Source organism: Hevea brasiliensis, chromosome 2 (assembly GCF_030052815.1).
Source record: "Hevea brasiliensis isolate MT/VB/25A 57/8 chromosome 2, ASM3005281v1, whole genome shotgun sequence".
Lineage (NCBI taxonomy): Eukaryota > Viridiplantae > Streptophyta > Magnoliopsida > Malpighiales > Euphorbiaceae > Hevea > Hevea brasiliensis.
In genome coordinates, this window is record NC_079494.1 from 105,334,618 (window position 1) to 105,358,982 (window position 24,365).

General features: G+C 31.8%; 2 protein-coding genes across 6 annotated transcripts; both read right to left on the reverse strand.

Annotated features, from left to right (window-relative positions):
- Positions 1-2,521: 2,521 nt before the first annotated feature.
- LOC110643413 (ethylene-responsive transcription factor ERN1-like) lies at positions 2,522-3,813 on the reverse strand. Its single transcript, XM_021795784.2, has one exon. The coding sequence runs from the start codon at positions 3,713-3,715 to the stop codon at positions 2,522-2,524; it is 1,194 nt and encodes a 397-aa protein (XP_021651476.2). The 5' UTR covers positions 3,716-3,813.
- Positions 3,814-9,830: 6,017 nt separating this feature from the next.
- On the reverse strand, positions 9,831-22,837 carry LOC110643404 (CSC1-like protein At1g69450). 5 transcript variants are annotated; one of them, XM_058137357.1, is made up of 12 exons: positions 22,459-22,828; positions 18,983-19,018; positions 18,680-18,827; positions 17,302-17,457; positions 16,446-16,509; positions 15,959-16,168; positions 15,161-15,340; positions 14,210-14,508; positions 13,276-13,552; positions 11,187-11,456; positions 10,364-10,597; positions 9,831-10,248 (listed from the first exon to the last, which is right to left on the reverse strand). In XM_058137357.1, exons 3-12 carry the CDS (start codon positions 18,697-18,699, stop codon positions 10,087-10,089), a joined length of 1,872 nt encoding a protein of 623 aa, XP_057993340.1. In that variant the 5' UTR covers positions 18,700-18,827; positions 18,983-19,018; positions 22,459-22,828; the 3' UTR covers positions 9,831-10,086. The 5 variants fall into 5 exon arrangements, with proteins under 5 accessions (XP_057993340.1, XP_057993341.1, XP_021651458.1 ...); XM_058137358.1 differs by having other exon boundaries at positions 18,680-18,854; XM_021795766.2 differs by having other exon boundaries at positions 18,680-19,018; positions 22,459-22,831.
- Positions 22,838-24,365: the final 1,528 nt, after the last annotated feature.

Here is a 24,365-nt window from a genome sequence, read left to right on the forward strand (position 1 = left end):
CAACATCAGTTCCTTCATAAGTGACTTCAAGCTTATCTCAAATTTCCTTAGCAGATTGACATCCTGAAATACGATTGTATTCATTAAGGTCAAGTGACCAATGCAAAATATTAATAGCTTTAGCATTTATAGAAATTTTCTTCCAATCATTGTCATCATATTCATCTTCATGTTTTGGAACTTTTGTAGTTCCTGGACCATTCTTTTGAGGAACATATGGACCATTTTTAATAATTCTCCATGCATCAATATCTACAGATTGTATGAAATTTATCATTCTTACTTTCCAAAATGAATAATTAGTGCCATTGAAGAGTGGTGGTCTAGTAATTGAATAGCCTTCAGCAAGTGGTGCGGGTATACCGGCAGTATTGCTAGATGAACCAGCCATTATAGATCACTCTAAGGTTGTAACACCCTAAGCAAGAGAGACAAGCTCTGATACCAATTTGTTGTCCCAAAAATAGTCCAAGAGGGGGGTGAATTGGACTTTACCAATTTTTCGGCCCTTGCTTGTAGCCTAATGAAAAATTGTGGCTTTGTTCAACTAGGTGCTTCTTAATATATAATGACAATGATATGTATTTCAAGAAAGTGTCCCTAAATTGCAATTCAAGCTTTAATCAATATTTATGGCTATCACAACATGCATCACACAAAATATTCAATTAATTTCTCATCATACTTATAAATCCTCAAATATATCAACTCAATAAATTCAATCAACATTCAAGGTCATGTATAAAAATTAAATTGCACAAAATTAAAGAGATTAAGGTTAGAGAGATCAAACACAATAATTTTTATAGTGGTTTGGCTTAACTAGCCTACATCCACTCTCTCAAAGAACCCTCTTTGAGTCTTCTCTCCACTATTTGCTCTTTTAAAGGCAAGAGACCAAAAGTCCTTTACAACTTTTCAACTCCAAGCTTTTACCAAGGTAGCTTGAAACCTTCACAAGTGCTACCTCAAGCACTTACTCTCTTAAGCTTCAATAGGTGCTTGTACAAGCTCTCTTAAATGCAATTTAATGTTTTAACACTCACTCTTACTCAATACAAATCAAACTATAAAGAAGAGATGAGTTGATTTGCCAATGGTAGCTCAAAGACTTTAAAGCTCTTGAATGAAAGCAATAAATGAAAAATCAAAGTTGGAGTTCAAATGTAAGCTTTCATCAAAATGTAAATGAAGTAAAGAAGGTGTATTTATAGTCTCAAATCATTTTAGACCGTTTGAAACCTTTTTGGAACGTTATACACACTGCCCAAGATAAAATGGCTGTTATTTTGTCCTTTTGTGCGAGGTTGAGCAGCTCTTATCATTTAGCAAACTAATAAAATTTTTGGCAACAGTAGTAAACTGGTTAGTAAACTAATGTTTTAGCAAACACATTAGCAAACTAAAAATTTTAGCAAACCAGTTAGCAAACTAAGTCAACAGCTGCATGTCTCAACTTGCAATATTAAAAAAAATAATTTAGACCTTAAAAAAAATATTCCAATAGTAGTGTCCAAGGTAATGATGAGAAAAAGTAATCAAAAAATAAAATTTCATTTTTGAACTCCATTTGACTAAATTCTCATCTATTCTTTTCACATAAGACCTAAGACTCAATCTCTAACTCTATGATTTTCATACCTTTTCTTTGAGTCTTGGCTTTCATAGTCTTGTTCTTTTCTCATTTTGGATTTGTCTTGAAATGCCTTTGAGTATCCTTTCTCCTTAGATGCAACTTCAAAAATTCTTTATGAATAAGAGAAGGAATCTACACATCACTTTAAAGTTGGGTTAGATAGATTCTGTTTGAGTTTTGTTATCATCAAAATCAATACTCATTTGGAGCTACACGGGGTCAACAAATATTATAAGTCTTGGGTAGATTAATGAATAAAGTGAGATAGTTTAGAGTTTAGAATTATATTTTTAAAATTGTGAAGATTTAAATTTAAATTTTAATTAAAATAAAATAAAATAATTAAGTTAAAACCACTTCTTTGAAATAGTTTATCAATTCCACATCCCTTTACAGTCATCTGTTAAAAGAAAAAGAAAATTAAGTGGTTTGATCACAGCACATAACCTTAGTTTGGTATAAGTAGTAAAATATAAATATGTTAAATTTATATATTTAATAAGTGAGTTTTATCATATATTTTATATATTAAATTTATGATAGATCGAATTTATATAAAAAAAATCTTAAAATTAATAATCTCTCCAGAAAAATTTAAATAATAAGAGCTACTCTTATACATGTATTCCACTCTTTGAACAAGATACGTGGTGGTGGTAGTGAAGCTTTATTATGAAAGAAAAAAGTAAAAAATAAAAATAAAAAGAAAATTTTCTATTTGGATTTATTTCATTATTGATCTCTCATTTTGTTACCATGATCCTTTTACTATATATTGATTAATGAATATAAAAAATCTTGATTAATTAGTTGCTGTTAAAAAAATCTTACCAGGCTAGCTGATATAGTTTTAGTTTATGACCAATAATTAATAGAGATTATCTATTAAACAATGAAGCAGATAGGAGGAAGATCAAGAGAGCTCCAAAGAGACAATTCACATCCTTCCGCGGTGGAAGTTTCAGACCCCATTACTTCTGTTGGCGTTTGTGCTGGAATAATCCCAACTTCTTCGACCTCCTCCTTACCATCCTTTTCTTTATTATTATTATTATTATTATTATTATTATCCTCCTCCTCCCAGTCGTTGTTATTCTTAATGTTAATAATTCCAAGATTTGATGGTAATTGATCACACCCATGTTTACTCTTTGCCATTCCTGCTGATCCGAGCGTTAGCCTTAAACACTCTGATACCCCATTATAAGCATAAAGGGAAGCTGAGAACTTGCGTTCATAGTTGAGTGTCTCCATGATACCTCTCAGCATTGATTGGCCATCCTCATAATAGTGCTCCTGCTTCTCCATTGGTCCCATAGCCATCATCTCCTGTGCTATGTCAAATGGAGAACAGTAAGTAGTAGATGATGATCCCCCTGCAACATCCTCCACTGGAAAATCTGTCAGCCATGGCTCCATGATATCTTCTGCTTCGTCTTCCTGTTTCTCCCTTCCTTCTTGATCAGCATTACTCCAATCAAACTCTTCTGTTTTAGAGAAATTTGATTCAAAACAACCACTCATGTAATCACCGCTAGTTGTAGCACTATTAGCACTCTTAGCAGTATCACTATTAGTGTTTTCACAGATACCGCAATCCCCTGCAGGCAGATCAAAGAAATTATCAAACTGGGTTTCTTCTAGTTTGCTTGTTTCTTGCTTCTGTAGGCTAACAGGCAGCGACGTCGAAAGATTGTTATTTCTGTCTTTGAGTCTCTGCAAAAGAAGATTAGTGATCTTCGAGGGAAGGGTTGGCTTGCAATGACAAGGAGGGCAAGGCCAGAAATTAGTTCGAGTGTTAGCTCCACGAAGCAAGCAAGCAGCTTCATCATAAGCTCTTGCAGCTTCCTCAGCAGTATCATATGTGCCCAACCATACTCTAATCTTTTGTATAGTGTCTTTTATCTCAGCCACCCATCGTCCTGAAGGCCGCTGGCGGACACCAACATATCGTTTTCGAGTTCTCCAGGCTCCACCAAGAGCTGCAGCCTCCGCCATCACCTGGTCCCAAGCCATGCCTTCCTTCTGTGCATGTTCTTCGCCCTCATGAAGATGACTTGCCTTTCTCTGCTTGGTCATTGTCTAGCAGTGTATAGGTATGCTTAATTTGCTTCTTCTCTTATTGTATATAAGAAAGGATAGAAATTGGCTAGCAAAAGGAATATTTTGCAAGAAAGTCTACTACTGCTTGTAGTTACCCGTTTGCTGGGTACTTGGTTCGGCTTTTTATATAAAATTAAGGGCAAATTGTCTTTAAATCAGTGAAGGGGGAGAATTCAAGAATTGAAGAATATAAATTAATTAGACCAAGTCAGCCAGCCCTATGATCCATTAGCTATCCGAAAATCTATGTGCTGATTTCTTTATCATCTTGAAGGAATGTGACATTTCCATATAATTTAGTAGTAAGCAATTTTCCTTCTAATTTCTATTGCATCCTTACGCAAAAGATAGTGATATTATTATTTAATTAATGAATCCTCAAGTACTCTCCGGCGTCGTAAAAACCAATCTAGTTATAGTGACTCATATAATATTGTATGTGCAATTTAAGGATGTGGTCAGATTTACTTGCGTTTGGATGGAGAATTAAAATATGAAATTTAAATTTAACAAAATTATTAGACTCATAAATGGGAAAAATATCTTATCTGAATATAAATTTAAAATAATTTATGAAATAATGTCATTTAAATTTCACTTTAAAAAATTCTCAATAAATAAAATGAGTTTATGTGAAATTTCACAATTTATTAATAATTTATATTAAAATTAAAGTCAAATTTTTATTAGAGAATTTTACTATTTAGTTTCTAGATTTTGATTGATATTACAATTTGATTTTGATATTTTAGAAATTAAACGAGTTAGTTTTTTACTTATACTTTTGTTAAAATCAGAAATCATTTTGTTAAATATTATCGTTAGTTTAAATACAAAGATAAATATATCCTTATTCAATTAAAAAAAATCTGCTATTTGGCCTCTGATGTTTGACTGATAATACGATTTAATTTCTATATTTTAAAAATTAAATGATTTAGTCTCTCATTATATTTCCTTTTCATTAATATTAATTATTATTAAATAAATTAATTCTTTTCATTTTATAAAACAAATTCAAGAAAAAAATTAATAAGAATTAAGTTAATAAAAAAAATAAATTCTAATAATTTCAGTAATTATTAAATATAGAGACCAAATCGTTTAATTTTCAAAATATAATTAAATTTTAACATCGATCAAAATTTTGGAACTAAATAGTAAATTTTCGTTATGTAACACCTTAGGCAAATCCCACATCGGCAAAACACGGGAGAGATGCTGGGTTTATAAGTTAGTGGTTCGTAACACCTAGTGACACATTTTAAAACCGTGAGGATTTCGGTTCAGAGAGGACAATATCACTACTGAGCTGTGCCATTACATTTTTTGTATCAGAGCTGCTCCGCGTGAAACCTTGGGCGATGGTGGGGGTGGATTGTAACACCCTAGGCAAATCCCACATCGGCAAAATACGGGAGAGATGCTGGGTTTATAAGTTGACGGTTCGTAACCTTTAGTGACGCGTTTTAAAACTGTGAGGGCTTCGTAACCCTTAGGGCCGGGCCATTACAAACCGCCAACTTATAAACCTAGCATCTCTCCTGTGTTTTGCTTATGTGGAATTTGCTTAGGGTGTTACAATTCACCCTCCTTATGGGACTCAGCGTCTTCGTTAAGGTTTGCCCCACCATCGCCCAAGGTTGCACGCAAAGCGGCTCTGATACCACAAATGTAATAGCCCGACCCACTAGTGATATTGTCCGCTCTGAGCCGAAGCCCTCACGATTTTAAAACGCGTCACTAGGGTTACGAACCACCAACTTATAAACTCAGCATCTCTCCCGTGTTTTGCCGAGTGAGATTTGCCTATGGTGTTACAATTATATTTATAGAATTAAAGGGTACATATTTTTTGAAACTACATAATTTATTTGTGAAATTTCTCATTCATTAGCTCAAAATCTGTGAATTAATCTTTAAAAATATATTTTCGAAAACCAGAAATAGCCTTAAGTTTTTTAACTTTCATGTAATTGATGACGTTATTTTCAACATCTTGCCGACAAAACCATCAACTTCAGAATAGGAGAGCAATCATTGTTGATATTAAGATAATTGAACCCAGTACGTTCCATTTTTGTTTATTTTTTTTCCCTTCTTCTTCAGCAATGAAATTGTCTTAGTTTTACTTTTACAAATTCATAAATAATAAAATGCATCTTTAAAATAAATTATTATTTTTATGTTATTTAAATTTTATGTAATTTAAATTTTAAATATATTTTTATAGACATAAATTATAATTCAATCTGAAAATTTTATGTTATAATTTAATTAAAATAAAAAATATAAAATATTTAAAAAATACACTAAATTAGAATTTGAGAGTTCTGAATGATTATATTTTACTTTTTTATCGCACTAAAACTTTTTTTTTATCTTATTCGTAGATATAAATCCTGCGATCGAATCATATTAAATTTTATGTTATTATTATTTTTTTATATTGTGTAATTATGTGATTTGTATATGTCTTAAATTTACGTATTTACCATTACATATATAAAAATTAACGTAAAATAATGAAACACCTAATAAAACTTATATGATCTAATACCAATGGATTTGGTCAAGCCATTTCTCTGGTTTTGATTGGAGTCAACAAATGGATGTGAATCTGATTAAACTATTGGCTGGATTAAGTACATTTTAATTAAATATCTTCTACTTTAATTGGTGGTAAATGCACTCATTTAATTTGGAAAAAATTTCAAAATCTAGTCTTTTTTATATTAAAAAAAATCTAAATAAAATTATTAAAATCTCACAACCCCTTTATTTTTCTTTCTCGAAAATTAAAACTTCATTCAAGAACATTAAAGAATTTTATTAAATATAATAATTCACTACGATGGAGTAAATTACAAAATTTTTGCATATTTTATGTATTGATCGTTTTTATCGTGACATTGTTTATCGTACGCATTTTGAAAATTTGAATGGCAAAATTAAAGCAGGGAAACTGTTGGCCATGCAAAAGCCAAAGCCATAGACGAAGCATCCAATGCTCCGATTGATGTTCCTCCAACGCGTTTTTCGTATATATTTATTTAATTTCACTCCCCAGACATTACCACCCATGAACCATGGTTAAAGTAACCACATTCAAGGCTCAACCCTCTTGGTCTTGGCCATGGTTAAGATTAAGGTTACCACCCATAAACCATGGTTAAGGTAAACAATAAACAGCCCTAGAGCATTTCTGATGCTTGTATCATTGTCAGAATCAAATATATGAAGCTTCCCAAATGCAGGCAAAAACGTTCACAATCCCTAACAAACGAAATAGTGAAAAGTGAATTTTGTCGTATAAAATATATTATAAATTTATGATAATCAGATCTTGCATCATGAATTTTGCATATGCTCATTTGTTGGGTTAGGCACAAAATAAGAAGAGAGCTCCAGTGCTCCACTTGTATGAACAGCTCCAACTTAATGCATATAAATTGACATATCAAATGTTGACCACTTATCTTGCCCCCTTGTGCCTGCTGAAATACAAAGGCCAAGAAATATTAATTACATTCATCATTCTCATTATTACATCACCATGTTTTATCATTGCGATTATATTAGGTAGCACTACACCTTCACAACATTCCACAATCACCATTATCACTAATGGACAGCAGCATTTGGAAATTCAAATTGCCACTCTCCATTAGTACCGTCATCATCATTATGCCATTATTACTCTCGCCTAAATTATTATTATTTAATTGACTTTATTGAAATTTAAACTTGAGATTTTAGAGTTCCGGATATGACTCTAGTGCCACCTGAACTTTAACAATGTTGGTACCACACAAATCAATCACCCTTTGAAGCGCATCTAGGAAACAAAGCTTCGACTAGCAACCCTCCCATTACCCATCCATTGTTCAATCCATCCAAAGTCTAGCAAACCTTCGAAATAAACTGTATAGTGAATTTGATCATCATTCATGTTCATTATATTGGTATTATGCAGCTGGACTCCTTTGCCAGATAACTATTTTTCTGAGACTATAGCCACCAAGAAAATCAGAGCGTCAGCATTTTAAGGGGATTCGAGATGACATGGGCCAGTCTTTGTTTTCTTATGCGGGCAGTAGCTATGCAAAAGGAGAAAGAAGGAAATAAGAAAAAAAAATGACGCAGCCTTTGGGCTTCCTTGATTTTCTTTTAGACTTTTTATGGGCTATGGCCTTATGGGCTCTTAATTTAAAGGGTTATGGCTTCATGGGAATTTATTTTTTTTTTTCTCTCTATTTTAATGGATTAGGTGGCATTGAAATCTGATCTTGAAAATTATGCATAAATATTTTTAATTAATTTTCTAATAGAAAGATGATAACTTTTAGAAGTTATAAATATTATTAATTTTAATTTTTTAATTATTTTTCTCAAAATAATTATATTTATAATTATTTAAAAAATATCATTTTATTAAATTTTAAATAGTATGTATATTTTGTTAAAAAATTATCATATTAACTTTCAATTTTTCATAAACATTATATTAAATAAAATTAAAAATAAATTATGCCATATAAAATATACTGAATAAATATAATTAGAATCAAATGAATACATTGCTTACCCCTATGTATCTTATAATTCATTAAGTAGCATACCACGAATCAAATATTACGATCCAAGAGTATCATGTATTAGATAACTAAGATTCTGAGTCCATCTTATTAACCCTCACAAATAAATTTGAGTAAAAGTTTTATTTGATTTGAACTCGTTGGCAGAGTTTGAATTTGAGGGAGTTGATATTAGAATTAGCTCCCATAAAGGGATGCATTTATAATTTCAAATTATCTATTTGTGTAAATATTAGATGATAATGGTTCATCATTGCTATATGTGCATATTCATCTTAGAATTACATTAATTGCAGACTGTTATAAAAATTATACTTATAATCAATATTATATCTATAAGTCCATCGATCATTTTTGTTTAATTATTTATTTCAAGGGATAATAAATTTTATTAAAGAAGACTTCGCAACGAATTTTTTTTGCATTTCTTTTTTGTACTAAATCAATTATTTTAAATTTTTAGTTAGCTCCACAATGTTGCGTTAGAGTTTGCATAGTTATAATGAACGCGTTAGTATAATAATTATCCATATGTATATGTATGGGTGCCATTGGTTAGTATGATTACCTGTGTCGAGTAAAGCTCCCTACTAGTGTTTTGAGATGACACGGGTGGAGGACTATGTTGACTGAGACTTGAGAGTTGAAGTGCACCCCTCTATAGGTATATGGTTTTATTATTTTTTGAGGGATTGGCTGAGTTGAGTTATTGTCACCAGCATTATAATAGAACAATTGAATAATTATTTATGTTCTGTCTATATATATGCATATTATGTGATACCGTATTGAGCTACGCTTCCTATTGATTCCATTGACGTTATGCCGGTCCAAGCCTTAGAGCCTCGTGACAAATATAATGGGGCTAGAAATGCAGCTTTTGACTCAGACCAGAATGTACTCCTATAATAGATGGACTAAAGAACCAAGCACAACCAAAACTTTAAAAATAAGCATGTATCTTGTACTGCCAAGCAGCCCTGCTTTTGAACATTCACCTGACTTTTGTAGTTAATCTACTAGCAGCAATTAGGACATGTAAAAGAATGGGAGAGTGGACTTAAAGAAGTTAATACACAGATGGAAATCAACTGACTGGAGTAAGTTTCTAAGATGCCTTGCAAAATTTTCAAGGAAAAGGACTGGAAAATAATTCAATCCAAAAGTGCATGATTTTTATTGCAGTGAAAGAATATTTAACCAGCAATTCAGATAGAGAAAAGATTTTGAAAATTTTTGCCAAACGAAAAATTCCTGAGCTTGCTTTCTGTGGAAAATAGGTCAGAATTCAATCAATGCTTTGCATTCAAGACACTAAACTCAAGTCAGAAGATTGCCCCGTGATAGTGCCATTTTAATTGCACTATGAATTGTGGGCCCCACGTGTTCCCTACTAATCGAGATATCTTAATGGCAGCAGTACAACAGCATCGTTCCGAGTGTTTATTCATGACAGGGATACAAGAAGATCAGTTCATGCGTCAAATAACACGTGAAAAAAAATGGAGTTGATCACATGCTTGCATTTACCACTATCTCAGGGCTAATTTACACTCCAATGTAAAAAATAAAAATTAAAGAACAATCACGAATGGACATACATTTACATCCAGGCATGTACTCGTGATAAATGCTTTTCGTTGGAATATTAACTCATGGCAGGAAAAGGTCATTACCCATCAAAATGGCAGTAGACAATAGAAACTGCCATTTCACAGTCAATACAATATACATACTAATACCTTATATTCAAACATCAGCGGATGATATAAGGGGACTGTTAAGACTGTCAGCGTTTGCAGAGTATTGAATTGGCATTAGAGTCGGGTCTTGATAGGCAGTGACCAATTTATCAAAAAATTCAGCCATTGCAGGGTCATTTGCCTCTTCCCTGTCTTTTTTTATTAAAACCTGAAAGAATAAACCCAAACGGGTCAACAATTGGTTGGAACACAAAAGCCAGCACAGTGAAGAAAACTATTATCCACTTGGGCATAGTGTGGAAAAGCAGGGGATATGAACATACCTCAGCAGAGTAAGCAATAAAAATGGGTAGAAAGCGTTTCCGGCAGTACTCATTGAAGAGCAGTGTGAGGACTGGAAGAGGAAAAACTAAGGTTGATGCCATAGATAGCTTCTTCAGTGTAAAGATTCCAATTGCAATCGCATGCATGAGTACCAGAGAGAATATCATTGAATTGTGCACAATAGGCCAAAACTTCCCCGCAGTCTCATACTTGGGCATGTATACGTTCATGAACTGTGTGATACAATTGCAGAGCATCAAATCCATAAAAATCTTGTGAGGGTCTAGTACTAACATAAAAATCTTCAGAACTAAAGTTCTGCAGAGCAGTGATAAAGTACTGATCTTTTTAGGGATTTAAAAGTTAGTGATCTGCAAAAATGTCCGTTATGCAAATTGAAAGAGGAAAATCTTACTACCAGTAACTAATATAAGAACATGTTTGCACGCATGCATGCACATTCAGTAGAACATTAACCACTTTCCAACGTCTTTTACAAGTGGGAATGAACTAAGACCACTGCACATTCTTACTTGTGGATTCCACCAAAGTAAACTTCCATGATTGTATATACCTTTACCAATATAAAAAGTAAAACTGATTGCAATATCAATATAAATATTGCATTTAGGAGATAGATAAAACTGTGCGCTTAACACATTTTTACCCATTCTAAATAACTAACTTTTCCAATTGGTACTTAACATTGTCTTACACAATGATATATAACCTGACTTCAGACTTCGGATCAAAAGTATAACATAACATGTGAAACTATAAATAGTGGCCCAAAAAAAGGGACAACATTGTGAAGATCCTAACCTGATTACGGAAGATGACATATGCAAGACAGAGGTACACCAAGAGGAAGGGCAAAATTAGTGGAGCTAGGAAGAAATATGTGACGCCGAGAAGTCCAAAGAAAAGAATTCTTGGAATGTCCCTGTGGTAAGGAATAGATGGAACTTCAAGTTCATCTGTACTTTTACAGCATCTTGTTACTAGAGAGCAAATAAAAGGGATTATGCGAAAAAGTTCTGAAGAAGTGCTTGTCCATCCTGATGTTACAACATAAGCGATGAAAAATGATGCCTACAGGCAGACAACAATGTGTTATAGAATAAATATGATAAATCTGATTTCATGATAAGCTGTAGCACTCTTCCCCTCCTCCCCACCACCAAAAGAAAGAAAATTTGAAAAAGAAAAACACCAAACGGAAACACATTCAAAGCTGGCACTTTGAAATTAAGGAGAAAATTTCCATTTAAATATAGACCTTTTTCATGCAAGCCACATCAGATAGCTAAGCACGAATTGTGATACATCCAGGATTTCTGTGAGGTTTCAAAAACTCGATTGCTACCTGGCTGTGTAAATGCAAACTAAGAAAATAATGAAATCTCAGGAGACAACCATTTTCATTTTTTTATTTTCTTTAATTTTTTTAAAAAGATTATCTTGGCTTCATAAGACACAGGTATTTGTGAATTAGCATAGAGATGGAGATAACTTCAATAACAAGTCAAATGGGTCTTCAACATCTTGCAATTTAGGTCAAGCAACAAGAGCAAAATGCTTGTCAAGTGAATTTCATCCACACACATGGTGAAAAAATGGAAGTAAACCAAAGTATTGTTACAGAACTTTGAGAATTTACCATAACCACTTTATTCTTCCTTAGGATAATTACAAATTAAAGGTTATAGTATAGGGCCAACTTCAATTAAGGTCCTAACATCTATAAAATTACAATTTGAACTCTCACAATTTCAGAGTTTCAATTCAAATCTTAGTAGAATTTTTCATTTTTCACTCATTGACTAATTTGAAGAAAGCCTCATTTTTCTTCATGAAATCTTGCAAATATCCTGTTTAAAGAAAAGCCAATCTAGTAAAACCAGATTATAATTTCAATTTTTATAAATAAATATTGCTGTGTGAACTACACATAAAACTACGTCAAATCTAAAAGTTCTCCAAATAATTCTAACATGGTATTCAATTATTTCACACAATATGTATATTAAATTAAAATTCATTGGATATGTAATTAAGATCTCAAACTAATTTTATCAAACAAGAGACGAAATTAGAGAAATTATAAATAGAAAAATTGAAATTCTTAAATTTTTCAGCATTAAGATCTTAATTGGAATTGACCCCAAACTCCAGGATTTTCTTTTCATCTACGTTTAAAGGGTTCACTTGTGCCTAATAGAGTTGAATGGCGAAAAATGATTCATATAGTCAATCTCAAGTAATTTGGGATTAAGGCTTTAGTTGTTGTGGTCTGTTCAAGGGGTTCAAATTTAGACTTACAACCTACATGAAATGAAGGCAAATTTAGGAATGTGCTTGTTTATGGATGATTTCATTAGAGAGAGAGAGAGAGAGAGAGGAGTGGATAATCATGACAGCCATATTTATTGCAATCATTAAATTTCAAATTTTTAGATCCAAAATGATTCTGTAACAACCAATTGAACCCCATAGTTCATATTACCAAATATGTTTTATACAAACTACAGCCATGTTGGTATTGAATTATTTTCTAATAATTTTGAGAAAGCTAACAACTGATTTGAGCTTGAATTTTCCATTTCTTTATTTGTAAGTTCAAATATTAACTCATACAGATTTATTTAGTTCCCACATATTTTACATATTCAGTAATTTTGAGATATTTGAAGGTTCAAGGTTTAAAATCCTGGATATATGCCAAACAAATCACATATCCTCCATCCAAAAATAAACAATTACTTCGAATATCTAAGAGGGATTTTTTTTAACTAAAGGGCACCAAGCAGGTACCAACCTAATACCACAATTAAGTCTCGGTTGCAATTCAAAACCTCCATTCTCATTGAAAATTTTCAAATTAATTTTCTGTGCAGTTATATATTCTTACCTGTGCAGGAACAGCAACAGCCAGCTTTGCAGGAATATTCTTGGGTTCAAGAAAGATGGAAACCTGGTATAACACTGACCCAGAAAACACAGTTGCGAAAAAAATGTTCCATATTGTGAACCAAAGTACTTTGTTACATGCACTCTTCTCTATATCACTGTGAGAAATGTATCCTTGAATGGAGGAAAGGAACTCCATGATTGGAGGCACGATCTTAAGAAACAACAGAAGAATTAGACTGGGAAGGTATCCTGTGATTACTTGACTAACAAATGTGCTGCAAGAAATACACATAAACTTTAGTATTCCTCACGATTACAAATAGAAAAATAGATAATGAAGATCCAAAACATTTATTTGATTGTTAACAAGCTAACATGCTGTTGTTATTTTTTTGCCACATGATAGATACTACTGAGAAATTATATTCTGAATAACCTCAATGACAAATTTAACTCAAAATCGTTCAGAGTGGAAAAAGCGAATCCATGTAGCCGACCCCAAATTTTTGGGATAAAGGCTTAGTTGAGTTGAGTTGAGTTGAGTAATACTCTCCTAAGTCAAGGTAAGAAAAAAGGTTAAAAAGAAAAAATCTCCACACTGTTCCTATACATTTTCAAACTATGCATCATGTGATAGTGATAATCTGGTTAGAGGATTTCATGATGGCTTCCTACCTTGAATAATACAATACAATGATTATTGAGAGATGCACATTGAATGATATAAAACAAAGAACCTATTAAAGTTAATAAGAGTTGAACTCAAGGTACCACATGGCACCATTGTCACATTAGCTGATCAAAGAGTGCAGCATGTGAAAAACTAAGAGTTCACTAAATGGCAACTTTAATTCCTGTCGGATAAAAAGTACAGTGCACAATGTTGAAGATAATAAAGAAAATGAAACTAATGAATTAAGATCCTTACTCACATGGTTAGAATGCTTTTCAAGAATGGAAACCAAATCTCCAACTGACTCAGGTTAGTAAGACCTTGCACAACTACAACAGGGACGAGGAATAAAATTGTTAGAAGAATACATGCAACTACAACCACAAGCTTAGAAATCCATCTTCGCATGAATGATGAAGAAAAAAATGGCCAATAAACATCATCAGGTTCAGGGGCTTCCTCTGTAACCCACTGCGTGGGGTTGATTGATTGTTGCAAGTGGAAAGCAACAGCAGCACCATATCGAGATTTGAAGGACACAAAGGCAGCTCGAGTTTCCTTGCGCACAGAGAAGCAATTTAGTCTAATCCAATGCACCATATAACATTTCAAAAGGTGGGAAACCTAAAGAACTTAATCAAAATGACAAATAATCAAACAACCCAAGCAAAGCAAAAAAGAAAAATATATATTATGGACATCACCATGTCTATTATATTGTCATCCTATTTCGCAAGATAAATAGGCTAGGCAAAAACCTTTTCATTGACTGCACAATGGTAACTACCATAAGAATAGATATAATGTAAACTGAATTATAAAACTGTAATGCTAATAAATCCCAAATAATAACTCCCAAAAGGTCACAAGCATGCACTTGACACACTCATGTATGATTTTGAGTCTAGTAGAAAAAAGGTAGGCCACTGACACACATGTATGAGTTTCCTTCTATCATAGAGAGTGCGAACATGTTGAAGCATCAATAGTACAATTACCTAAGATGGATATCAATGCATTGCTGAACCTGCTGAATGTTAGATGTTAATAAATTTGATGAATGTAATGCATATAAAAGCTATAAAGGATCCAACACCTTCATGAATGTCTCTTTGAATTGTCAAACAAGATGTAAAAATAAAGATTACATAACATAAAAGGAAAAAGGAAAGATTATTGAAAGGAGTGAAGTGAAAACAGCAGCACATACATCTGCCAATGACAAATCAGATTGCTCCAATCTCACATTCTGTTCTATGTCTTCCAACCTCTTTCCATAATGATCCACAAGATCAACCTTTTCTCCAAATAATCCAACACGTCTATACTTCTGCTGAGGGGGTTCCAATTGCAAGTGAAGAAGCCTTTTATACAATGTCTTTGCTTCATTCTACACAAAAGAAAAAGGGAGGAAAGGGAGACTGAGAAGCAATCTAAAGAAAGCTGTGTTTCCAGGTTACCACATGTACAGATTTTGGGATTCTAGTAAAGTTTATCAAAAGGTATTAGTGTTTTCTTTTCTTTTCTTTTCTTTTTTTTTTTTTTGTTTTTTGTGGCATGTTTCATGTTTCCTACAAAGAAAATGGTGAGCTATCAAGTTCAAATGCCAACTCTTATTGCTAGATGCCAGTTCAAAGGCATTATTATTATATTTTGAACTAGGTAACTTAAGGCCTGCATTTCTACCAACATGGAAGAATAATGTAATCGTTGACAAACCTTAAATTTGCATGATAACCCATTTTCACATTCACAATTCGATAGTTAAAAAGCTAAACTATATTTCTGCAAATCCTAAGCACCCTTAAAACAAATTAACAAGCAAGCCACAACCATTCCCTTGCAAGACAGCTCAAGCTGTCCTGAAATACAAACATAACCATGCATTGACTGAAAGAACCACATGATCTTTCCCAATAGCTCAAATATATAAAACAAGTCCAGAGGAAAAACAGAACTCGTGCAAAACAACCTTGGAAACAGGACAAAGAAAGACAAATGGACATACTATGAGACTCCGAAGTTTGCTAGTTCGATGAACAACCATATGCGACAGATAAGTGGTAGGGTGAAACTCTGTAAAGAAGCTCTCAACACTTTCACTGACACTGCTGCCAACTGAAACAGGGATACCACGAACTAAGATGGTGAACTGATGTGGCTGAGGTTTGGATGAATAAAAATAAGCAATCCTTTTCAAAGATATATATCTATATTCCTGCAGAATAAAATATCATTCAGCAATATTTCATATATCAAGCAATGGCTTTATCTATACATTTACTACTAAATTTAAAAGAAAATATCAGTTAGCTCCTCCAGCATACAGATTCCTTTCCACAATAACTATGATAGATCTATCAGCAAAACATAAATCAATTTATGACCCAATCATAGAAAAGGTAAACTTGCAATCCTATTAATACAGTTGAAGGTAGTCAATATCTGATAAAAAGAATGCATAGTGAGTTATAACTGCATAGAATTTTACTTACATAATAAAGTAGACAACATACGAAAATAGTGACGACATACACAGCAGAGAAGTGAATCCACAACCTGCCAAAATGACCAAAACCCATGAGTTTTTCTTCATATTAACTCCAGCCATCCACTTAGATTTTCTTTGCACTTGCAGAGTTTATCATCTTAGTTTTTTTAAATGAATTTTTATATAGTTCAAAAGACATTTTCCATAACTAATATGCCTCATTCAAAAATAATGATAATGATAGTAAATAACTAATCTGCCTAAAATCCCATTTGAGTGGCAGAAACAAAGGTTAAAACCCATAAACTCCTTTTGGGACAGAAAAATAGTGGTAACTTCTGACACAATTGACCAAAAAAGGGTTACAGATGAGTAGTGGCACGATAAAAAGATAATGTGAGCTATAAGAATTAAATGGATCCATGGAAATCAAAAGATCCAAAGCTAAAATCCATAGCAAGAGGTTCAAATTAGCATTTTCACCACCAAAGCCTTCATAAAACACTTAGAAGTGTACAAAACATGTATTGAACACATTACTGCATCATGTAGTAATGTATAACAAAGATGAGATGGTGCCACTACTCAGAGGTGTAATGGAGGACAGCTATTGACATTAAGTTTCAGACCAGGGTTGCAACAATATATGAGGCGTGAAGCTTAAATTTTGCTTTTACAAAATTATCGCTGGGGACTAAAATAAAGGTGGATAGTTAGTGAGGTTCACAGAATATAAATGAGCAACAGATCAAGCAAACATACTTGCTAGGTTCTATAGCAACAAAGATATTCTTATGAATGAGGAGTAACCTTAGAACAATTGCTGTTCAGAAACAAATTGACTTGGAGGTCGAAATTACCATTTTGAGCCACTATTTACATTTGAAATGGTAAATACATCCAATGAATTATTTGACAAATCTGCAAAGTCAATTTCATGAAGCTGAGTTCCCTTGCAGTTCACTGGAAGAAGAACAAAGACTCCTATTATCCCAGCAAATGAAAATACTCTCAAACTGCAGTATTAAGATAAAAACAACATGAATTTGAGTTCAGATGAAATAAGAAAACAAATACCAGAAGAACAAAATTAACATGATAGCAACAAGGAGCCTATAACATTGTGCGCACATGTATCCGCATCAAAAGAAAACAAAACATATATATAGCAGACAGGGATGATATTGCACAACAGAAAAATAGTAACTGTAGCCTGTAGCTGCCTAGCTAGTCAGTAGCACCAGAACAATGAGGATTCTGGATTGTGCACATGACTAACAAAGTGAAAAGTTAAAGTGGAGAGGTGCTTGCCTGGATTCCTATGCACACAAACATGCAGGTGAACCCAATAATTGTACAACCACAATACAGTTGCCTTTGAATGTTTTTGTTGTTAGTTTCACAAATTTATCGACAATCATTCGTGGCGTATAATATTCTTCATTAAGAACTGGTGATATATGAAATGGAAGAGACATAGACAAAAAGGTAAGAAACAGAGGTGTGACAGACCATATCAAGCCCCACCTTAGTCAGTCTGCTTATGCTCCTTACACTTTTTTTGCATTATCCAACCATCATCTCTGTTATCTTCACCTTACAGTTCTTCAGTACTCACCATCTCTCTCAACTAAAAACCTTATTATTTTCTGTATAATGCTCACTCTAAATGCATCATGTCGGAATAAACACAGAAATCCTGAAGAATATCTGAGTAACAGGCAATGCCACAATTTCACTTTGATGTTTGCACTGTGTTTATATCAAGAGAATTCGTTTCAAGCACTTAGGATTTTTATAGACGGTAGAAAATTTTTTTAAAAAATATTCTACCCAAAACAAATAGCTTTTAGAAGATAGCTGGGTTTGTATTTCCCAAGTCTGACACTCACAGATGCCTATCGACCAAAAGGGAAGTTCAAAATATGTTCATGTCATAGATGTTCCTTGCATAATTACCTCCATCAGTTCATGTCTCACAAAGACAAAAATTAGATTAAGACAAGGTGAATGCAACCAATACTAGCTCTAACTCATTACGGAAATGAATTCCTTGCCTAATCGCAGCAAAAGTACAAAAAGAATCCAAACATCTTATAACCAAAATTCGAATATTTACAGTAGTTAGTCATATTTTCCTCCTTAACCTAAGGAAAGAAAAAGGTAAAAATATCAATCCAGAATGTAGCCTTTGTTTGTTGGCAAAGGAAATTCTTCATCACAAAGGAACCAAAATACCTGAAGGTAATAACTCGCATAAAAACCACAGCGTCTAAGCCTGAGGATGACAAAATGTCTTCTTCAGATAGTTTCCATGCTCTAGTAATCCAACCAGTAGAAGGTATTAGCCTTTCTAGGTTGAAATGACTTCTTCGTTTAGAATTCCCTTCAGCCAGCAAGCGTGGTACATAAACTTCATAATTAATTGGTTGCTTCCTCAGTATGGAGTACAGTATGAAGAATAGAACACATAGACCGGAATTTATTCCCAAGGAGGTTAGAAGAGCAGAGACAAGCATTTTGTGAAATCAGTCTCAATACCTTATGAAAGATGACCGATCAACCCCTAAACTGCACCTGAGCACAAGGAAAATACTCGATGATTTGCAGCTAAAGATAGTGAATTAACTAAAAAAATGTAAGAGATATAACAAGGATTAAAGAGTACAACACCCTGCAAAACCTTAAACAATACAAGCATATTGACGTGTGTAGGGTGTTACAACTGGTACCATAATCCAATAGAAAATATTGGGAAAAAAAAATGAAACATAGATGCTTTTTGTAATGAATGAATCCATTAAAATTTTATGGAGTTCATTTACAAATTCACACTTAAATATGTTTGGATACTCAAAATTTATTCTGAATTATATATCTTCAATTCCATGAAATTACTTATACTTGAGCCAAATCTTTACATTAATAGAATTTTTTTAATAAATTCAGAAAAAAAAAAGTAATAGTGATGCAGTTAAGGAAGTCAAGGAATATTCAATTTAGGAATTATTTTATTATATTTTTCATTATAAAATTAGGACCTTTAGGTTTTTATTAATAAGAAAGTTTATATTATTTAGGATTTTATTGTCATTTAAGGAGTAGGGTTTTATTTTATTTAGGAAGTTGAGTTTGTTTAATATTCTTAATTTGCTTCAGTTTTTATATTCCTAAATTGTGACTAACAGGACTAGCATATAAACTATAAAAGCCTATATTTAGGTATTTTATTAGGAGAGTTCTATATGATATTATTATTGAGAATTAATAAAATATGAGAATTTGTTCTCTTCATTTTAGATAATTTGTTGCTCTAGAGAATATTTTGTTTATCAATTGTAAATTTGTTTCCCTATCCTTTGAGAATTTATTTATCACCCCTTTGTTCTCCAAAATTCTATTAGTTCTACATCAATTTGGTATCAGAGCAAGGTATCTAATTGTCTGTGATCTATGTGTTTTCTTTTTTTTTCCCCCTCTCATTTTTCATTCTTTTTGTCTCTGTAGTCCCATGCAAAAACAAAGATGAGCCACCGTCACCCAAGCCCACCGTCCTTTGCATATCAACGTGCCACAAGACCATAGCCAAAGGATCATTTTACCCCATACGACCTCCCCTATGTAACTTCCACATTAAAAAAAAAAAAATATTAAAAAAAGAATCTACATAAACAGAGCCATTGTGAAAACAAACCCATCCAAAAATGCCCTCATAAATAACTACTCTCCTTGCACCAAATAGAAGTGCCTCCTCCACCAACCATCTTACCAAAGGCAGGCGACCAACCACCATAATTTGAATGGAAGCCAAGATTTGATAGGGTCAAACTTGGACCCAAACCCAAACCCCAAAAAAACTTGACCTTTTTTGACATTTAACTTTCGCCCATGACTCGTCATCTCCTAGCAACTTTTCTTCCATTGTTGGAACTTCCATCCAAAGCCCTAAAAAGTCAAAACTAATAGGTCGGGTCAAAGAGTCAAGCTCATCCAACAACTGTCAGTGTGAAGCACCTAAGTTGACTCTATTCTTGCCAACATCAACACCACATCGCGCTAACGTCATTTACTCATCACCTACCACATCAACAGCCACCTCACTGCCACGTTGGCACCACATCAACAAAAATTTGACATAACCCTCCATGCTAATTTCAACACATTGATTTCAATTTTGACATCTATTTTGGACAAAAATGACTCTTATAGGTTTATTAACACTTTGAATTGTTGGGTAGAAATGACTCTTATAGGTTGATTAACACTTTCAACTGTGTTTTTGTTGAGACTTTATTTTGCGGACTAGCAATGAAAAATTGCAAGATGCAGGGTACAAGGCACATTTAGTATATATATATATATATATATATATATATATATATATATATATATATATATATATATATATATATATATGTCATTGGAAGATAAAAATGGTGGTGATCATGACTTGCATTATTACTTACATTATAAATATCAAGATATAACACTAATTTTACAAATTAGGGAGAGAGAACTTGAAGCATGTAAGGAGGAATATTTTTTTCAACTAAAAGCAAAGTTTGAAGCAATATCAAGCATTGTTAAATTAAAATTAGATCCTGATGAGATATCATGAGTTGTTAAAAATATAAGACAAGAACTTAAAGACGAACAAAAAAAGCAACTTGAAGCTAAAATTGAAGAACAAGAAGAGTAGCTTGAAGAATCCAAAACTTAGATTATTCAGTCTTCCTATGTTGAGAAAGAGCATTATAAGCTTGAGGAATCTATCCTAGCATTACAAATTTAAACAAGATTTTTTAAATTGTCTTGTTCCTACTGAATTGAAGAGTCTTTTAGTTGTAGTTGTGACTAATTTTCTATGTTCAAATGTTTCCAAAGATACAAAGGAAAGCATGAAGTTATTTTTTTCTTTTTTTTTTTCAATCTTATTGCTACTATTGAATAAGATAGAATTGTGTGTTCTTCAAATGCAATTCTTGATTTTACCGCTCCATAAGACTCGAGGATGAGTTTTCTACAACCAAGAGAAAATGATGCAGTTAAGGAAGTCAAGTTATATTCAATTTAGGAGTTATTTTAATTTTATTTTTCATCATAAAATTAGGAACTTTTGGTTTCTAATAATTATGAAGTTTATATTATCTTGGATTTTTTTATTATTATTGTTATTTATGAAGTAGTATTTAATTTAATTTTATTTTATTTTATTTAGGAAGTTTGAGTTGGTTAGTGCTCCTAATTTGTTTTGGTTTAGTATTCCTAATTAGTTACTAATAGCATTAGTTGATAAGCTATAAATACCTGTGTATAGGTATTTTATTAGAAGAGTTTCATATGATATTATCATTGAGAATTTGTTTCTCTTCCTTTTAGAGAATATGTTTCTCTAGATAATGTATTTCTCTCTCCACTGAGAATTTATTTCTATACCCTTTAAAAATTTGTTTTTCACACTTTTGTTCCCCATAAATATATTGGTTCTACATCAAGTTGCATTCAACAATGAGAATTCAGACTAGTTGAATATCATGTCTATCATTGTTAAATCTATTTTCACCTAAACTCAAATGCAGGTTACAATACTATTAGCATGAATAAATCCAAAATAAAATCCATTACCAAAATCAAACGAAAATATAATATACTAACATTACAATGAAACTAAAACAGGAGTGCAATTTGATCAAATACTTGAAACAAACAAGCCAAAGATACACTCAACATCACGATTCCAAATAATAACTAAATGTGACTATGGAGGCTGCTCCTACTCCCAACAGTAATTACAAAAAAACTAAAATAATAATAATAATAATAATAATAATAATTTCAAAGGATAGCTTATGTTACTCCCTCTTTTTCCTCTTACCATAAGCTCAAAAAAAGCAAATGGATAGAGAAGGAAACCCTAGGAAAGCAACAAATGAAAAAAACCAGAAAATCAAGAACAAGAAATTCAGCAAATGTTAGATATGCAGATAGAGAAAGAGCCAGGAATCGAAGAAATCAACCTCGTGTCGTTTCGATTCTGTTGTCGACGAGCAGCGAAAGCTTTAGAAAACAAATCAAAGAGTTTCGGTGTATAATTAGGTAGCAGAAAGCCAGAAACAGGTTTTGGCACTTGGCGCTGTATATTGAAAGTGCAGTACTCGAGAACTTGCTTCTAACAGTTGCTTGCTTGTGGATTTGCATAATTACCAGAAATACCCCTAACATGTTCGTTCCTTTGCTCTTTCAAATACGGGAATCTATAGTATGGAGCGCGGAGCGGGACACAGAACGATCATTTGGCGGGTTTCTATTGCAAGGAGATTTTGGGGAATTTGCGAGAACGAGAACGGCAGTTACAGGTCAATGGTTTAAGCTTGATCCGCTCGCTAACTACTAGTCAAGGCTTAAAGACAGTCATCTTCACCTGCAAGGTTTCCCCTTCATTTTTTTTTTTCCCCAATTTAACAAATTCGATTTTTTTAAGGAAATGAGATCATGAACCTTATTTTTTTAAAAAAATCTAATATAACTCTCCTAAAATTAAAATATCGAAGAAATTCTAACGAAAGAATTTCACATAGTTTTTTAAGAGATTTATCTTATTTTTTAAAATTATATCATAATTTTTTATATTACTATTATTAATTATATATGTTATATAACTATTGCCAGTTAAATTTTTAAAAAATAACTAATGTGGCTATTTAATAATAATAATAATAATAATAATAATAATAATAATAATAATAATAATGATGATATTTAGACCTTTGATTAGAGGGATCAATTAATAAAATAATATAATTTTACAAACTATTTATCGTAATAATATGAAAATTAAACCATTTATAAAAATAATGTGTTGCAATGAAAATTATCAATTGAATAAATAGTTTTATATTTAAAATATCAAAAAAAAGGTCAAAAATATTCATAAAATCGTTAGTTTAAATAATATTTCAATAAGTTATCATATCGTTTAATATGAAATGAAATATTAAAAATGCTATTTGAATTTATGATTTCAAAAATATTTTTAGTTAATTTGTGACATCGTCTTATTGAAACTATAAATTTACACTAAAAATGCCATTTGAGTTAGCGATTCCTAGAGTAGCACATAAAACTGCATTGCAGCATTTAAAAGAAAAAAGCCAAAAATAATTTTCTTTAAAATTAAAGAGTTTCCTTCCATTTAGCAAGGTTCTCTTTTCTTCTCCTCCTCTTCTTTTTTTGTTTTCTTTTTTTTGTTTTTCCTTTTGTTACCTTTATATCTAACATATATTTTTTTTCTTCTTTGTATGCAACTTGATTTGTTTTTTCTTATACTATATATAGAGTTTTCAAGTTAAATTGTTATTTGAATTTTTTATATTAAGAAGTAAAAATATTGTAATTAAGGTATATTTTAAATTTTAATATAAATTGTTTATTTTGATTAATATTATAATATTTTATTTAATATTTTAATTTTGATAATCTTTTAATATATATGTCAAATTATACGATAAATTTAGTTAAAATTTAAATTAATATATGAAATATTTTGATTTTAATATTATGCTGTTTAAGTTTGTGATGATGGAAGAGTACTTAAGAGTATATTTTAATAATATATGTCATGCAATAATTATTAACTTTCACGCAAAAATTTCTAATATTATTTCTTTGTTTACTCACTTAATCAAACATCTTTAAAATTTTTATGCTTCTATTTCAAAAAATTTCATGTTTAATATTAATTTATTATTTAATTTCTTAATCTTAATTTTTATTAATTTACTTTTATTAAATCTTAAAAAAATTTAATAAAAAAAAATTACACTCGTAATAAAAATATATAAAAAAAAAGAGTTGCATTACTTCTAAAAAACTTATATACATTAATTATTGTTCATGTGATGACCATACCAATTTTTTTTAAAGA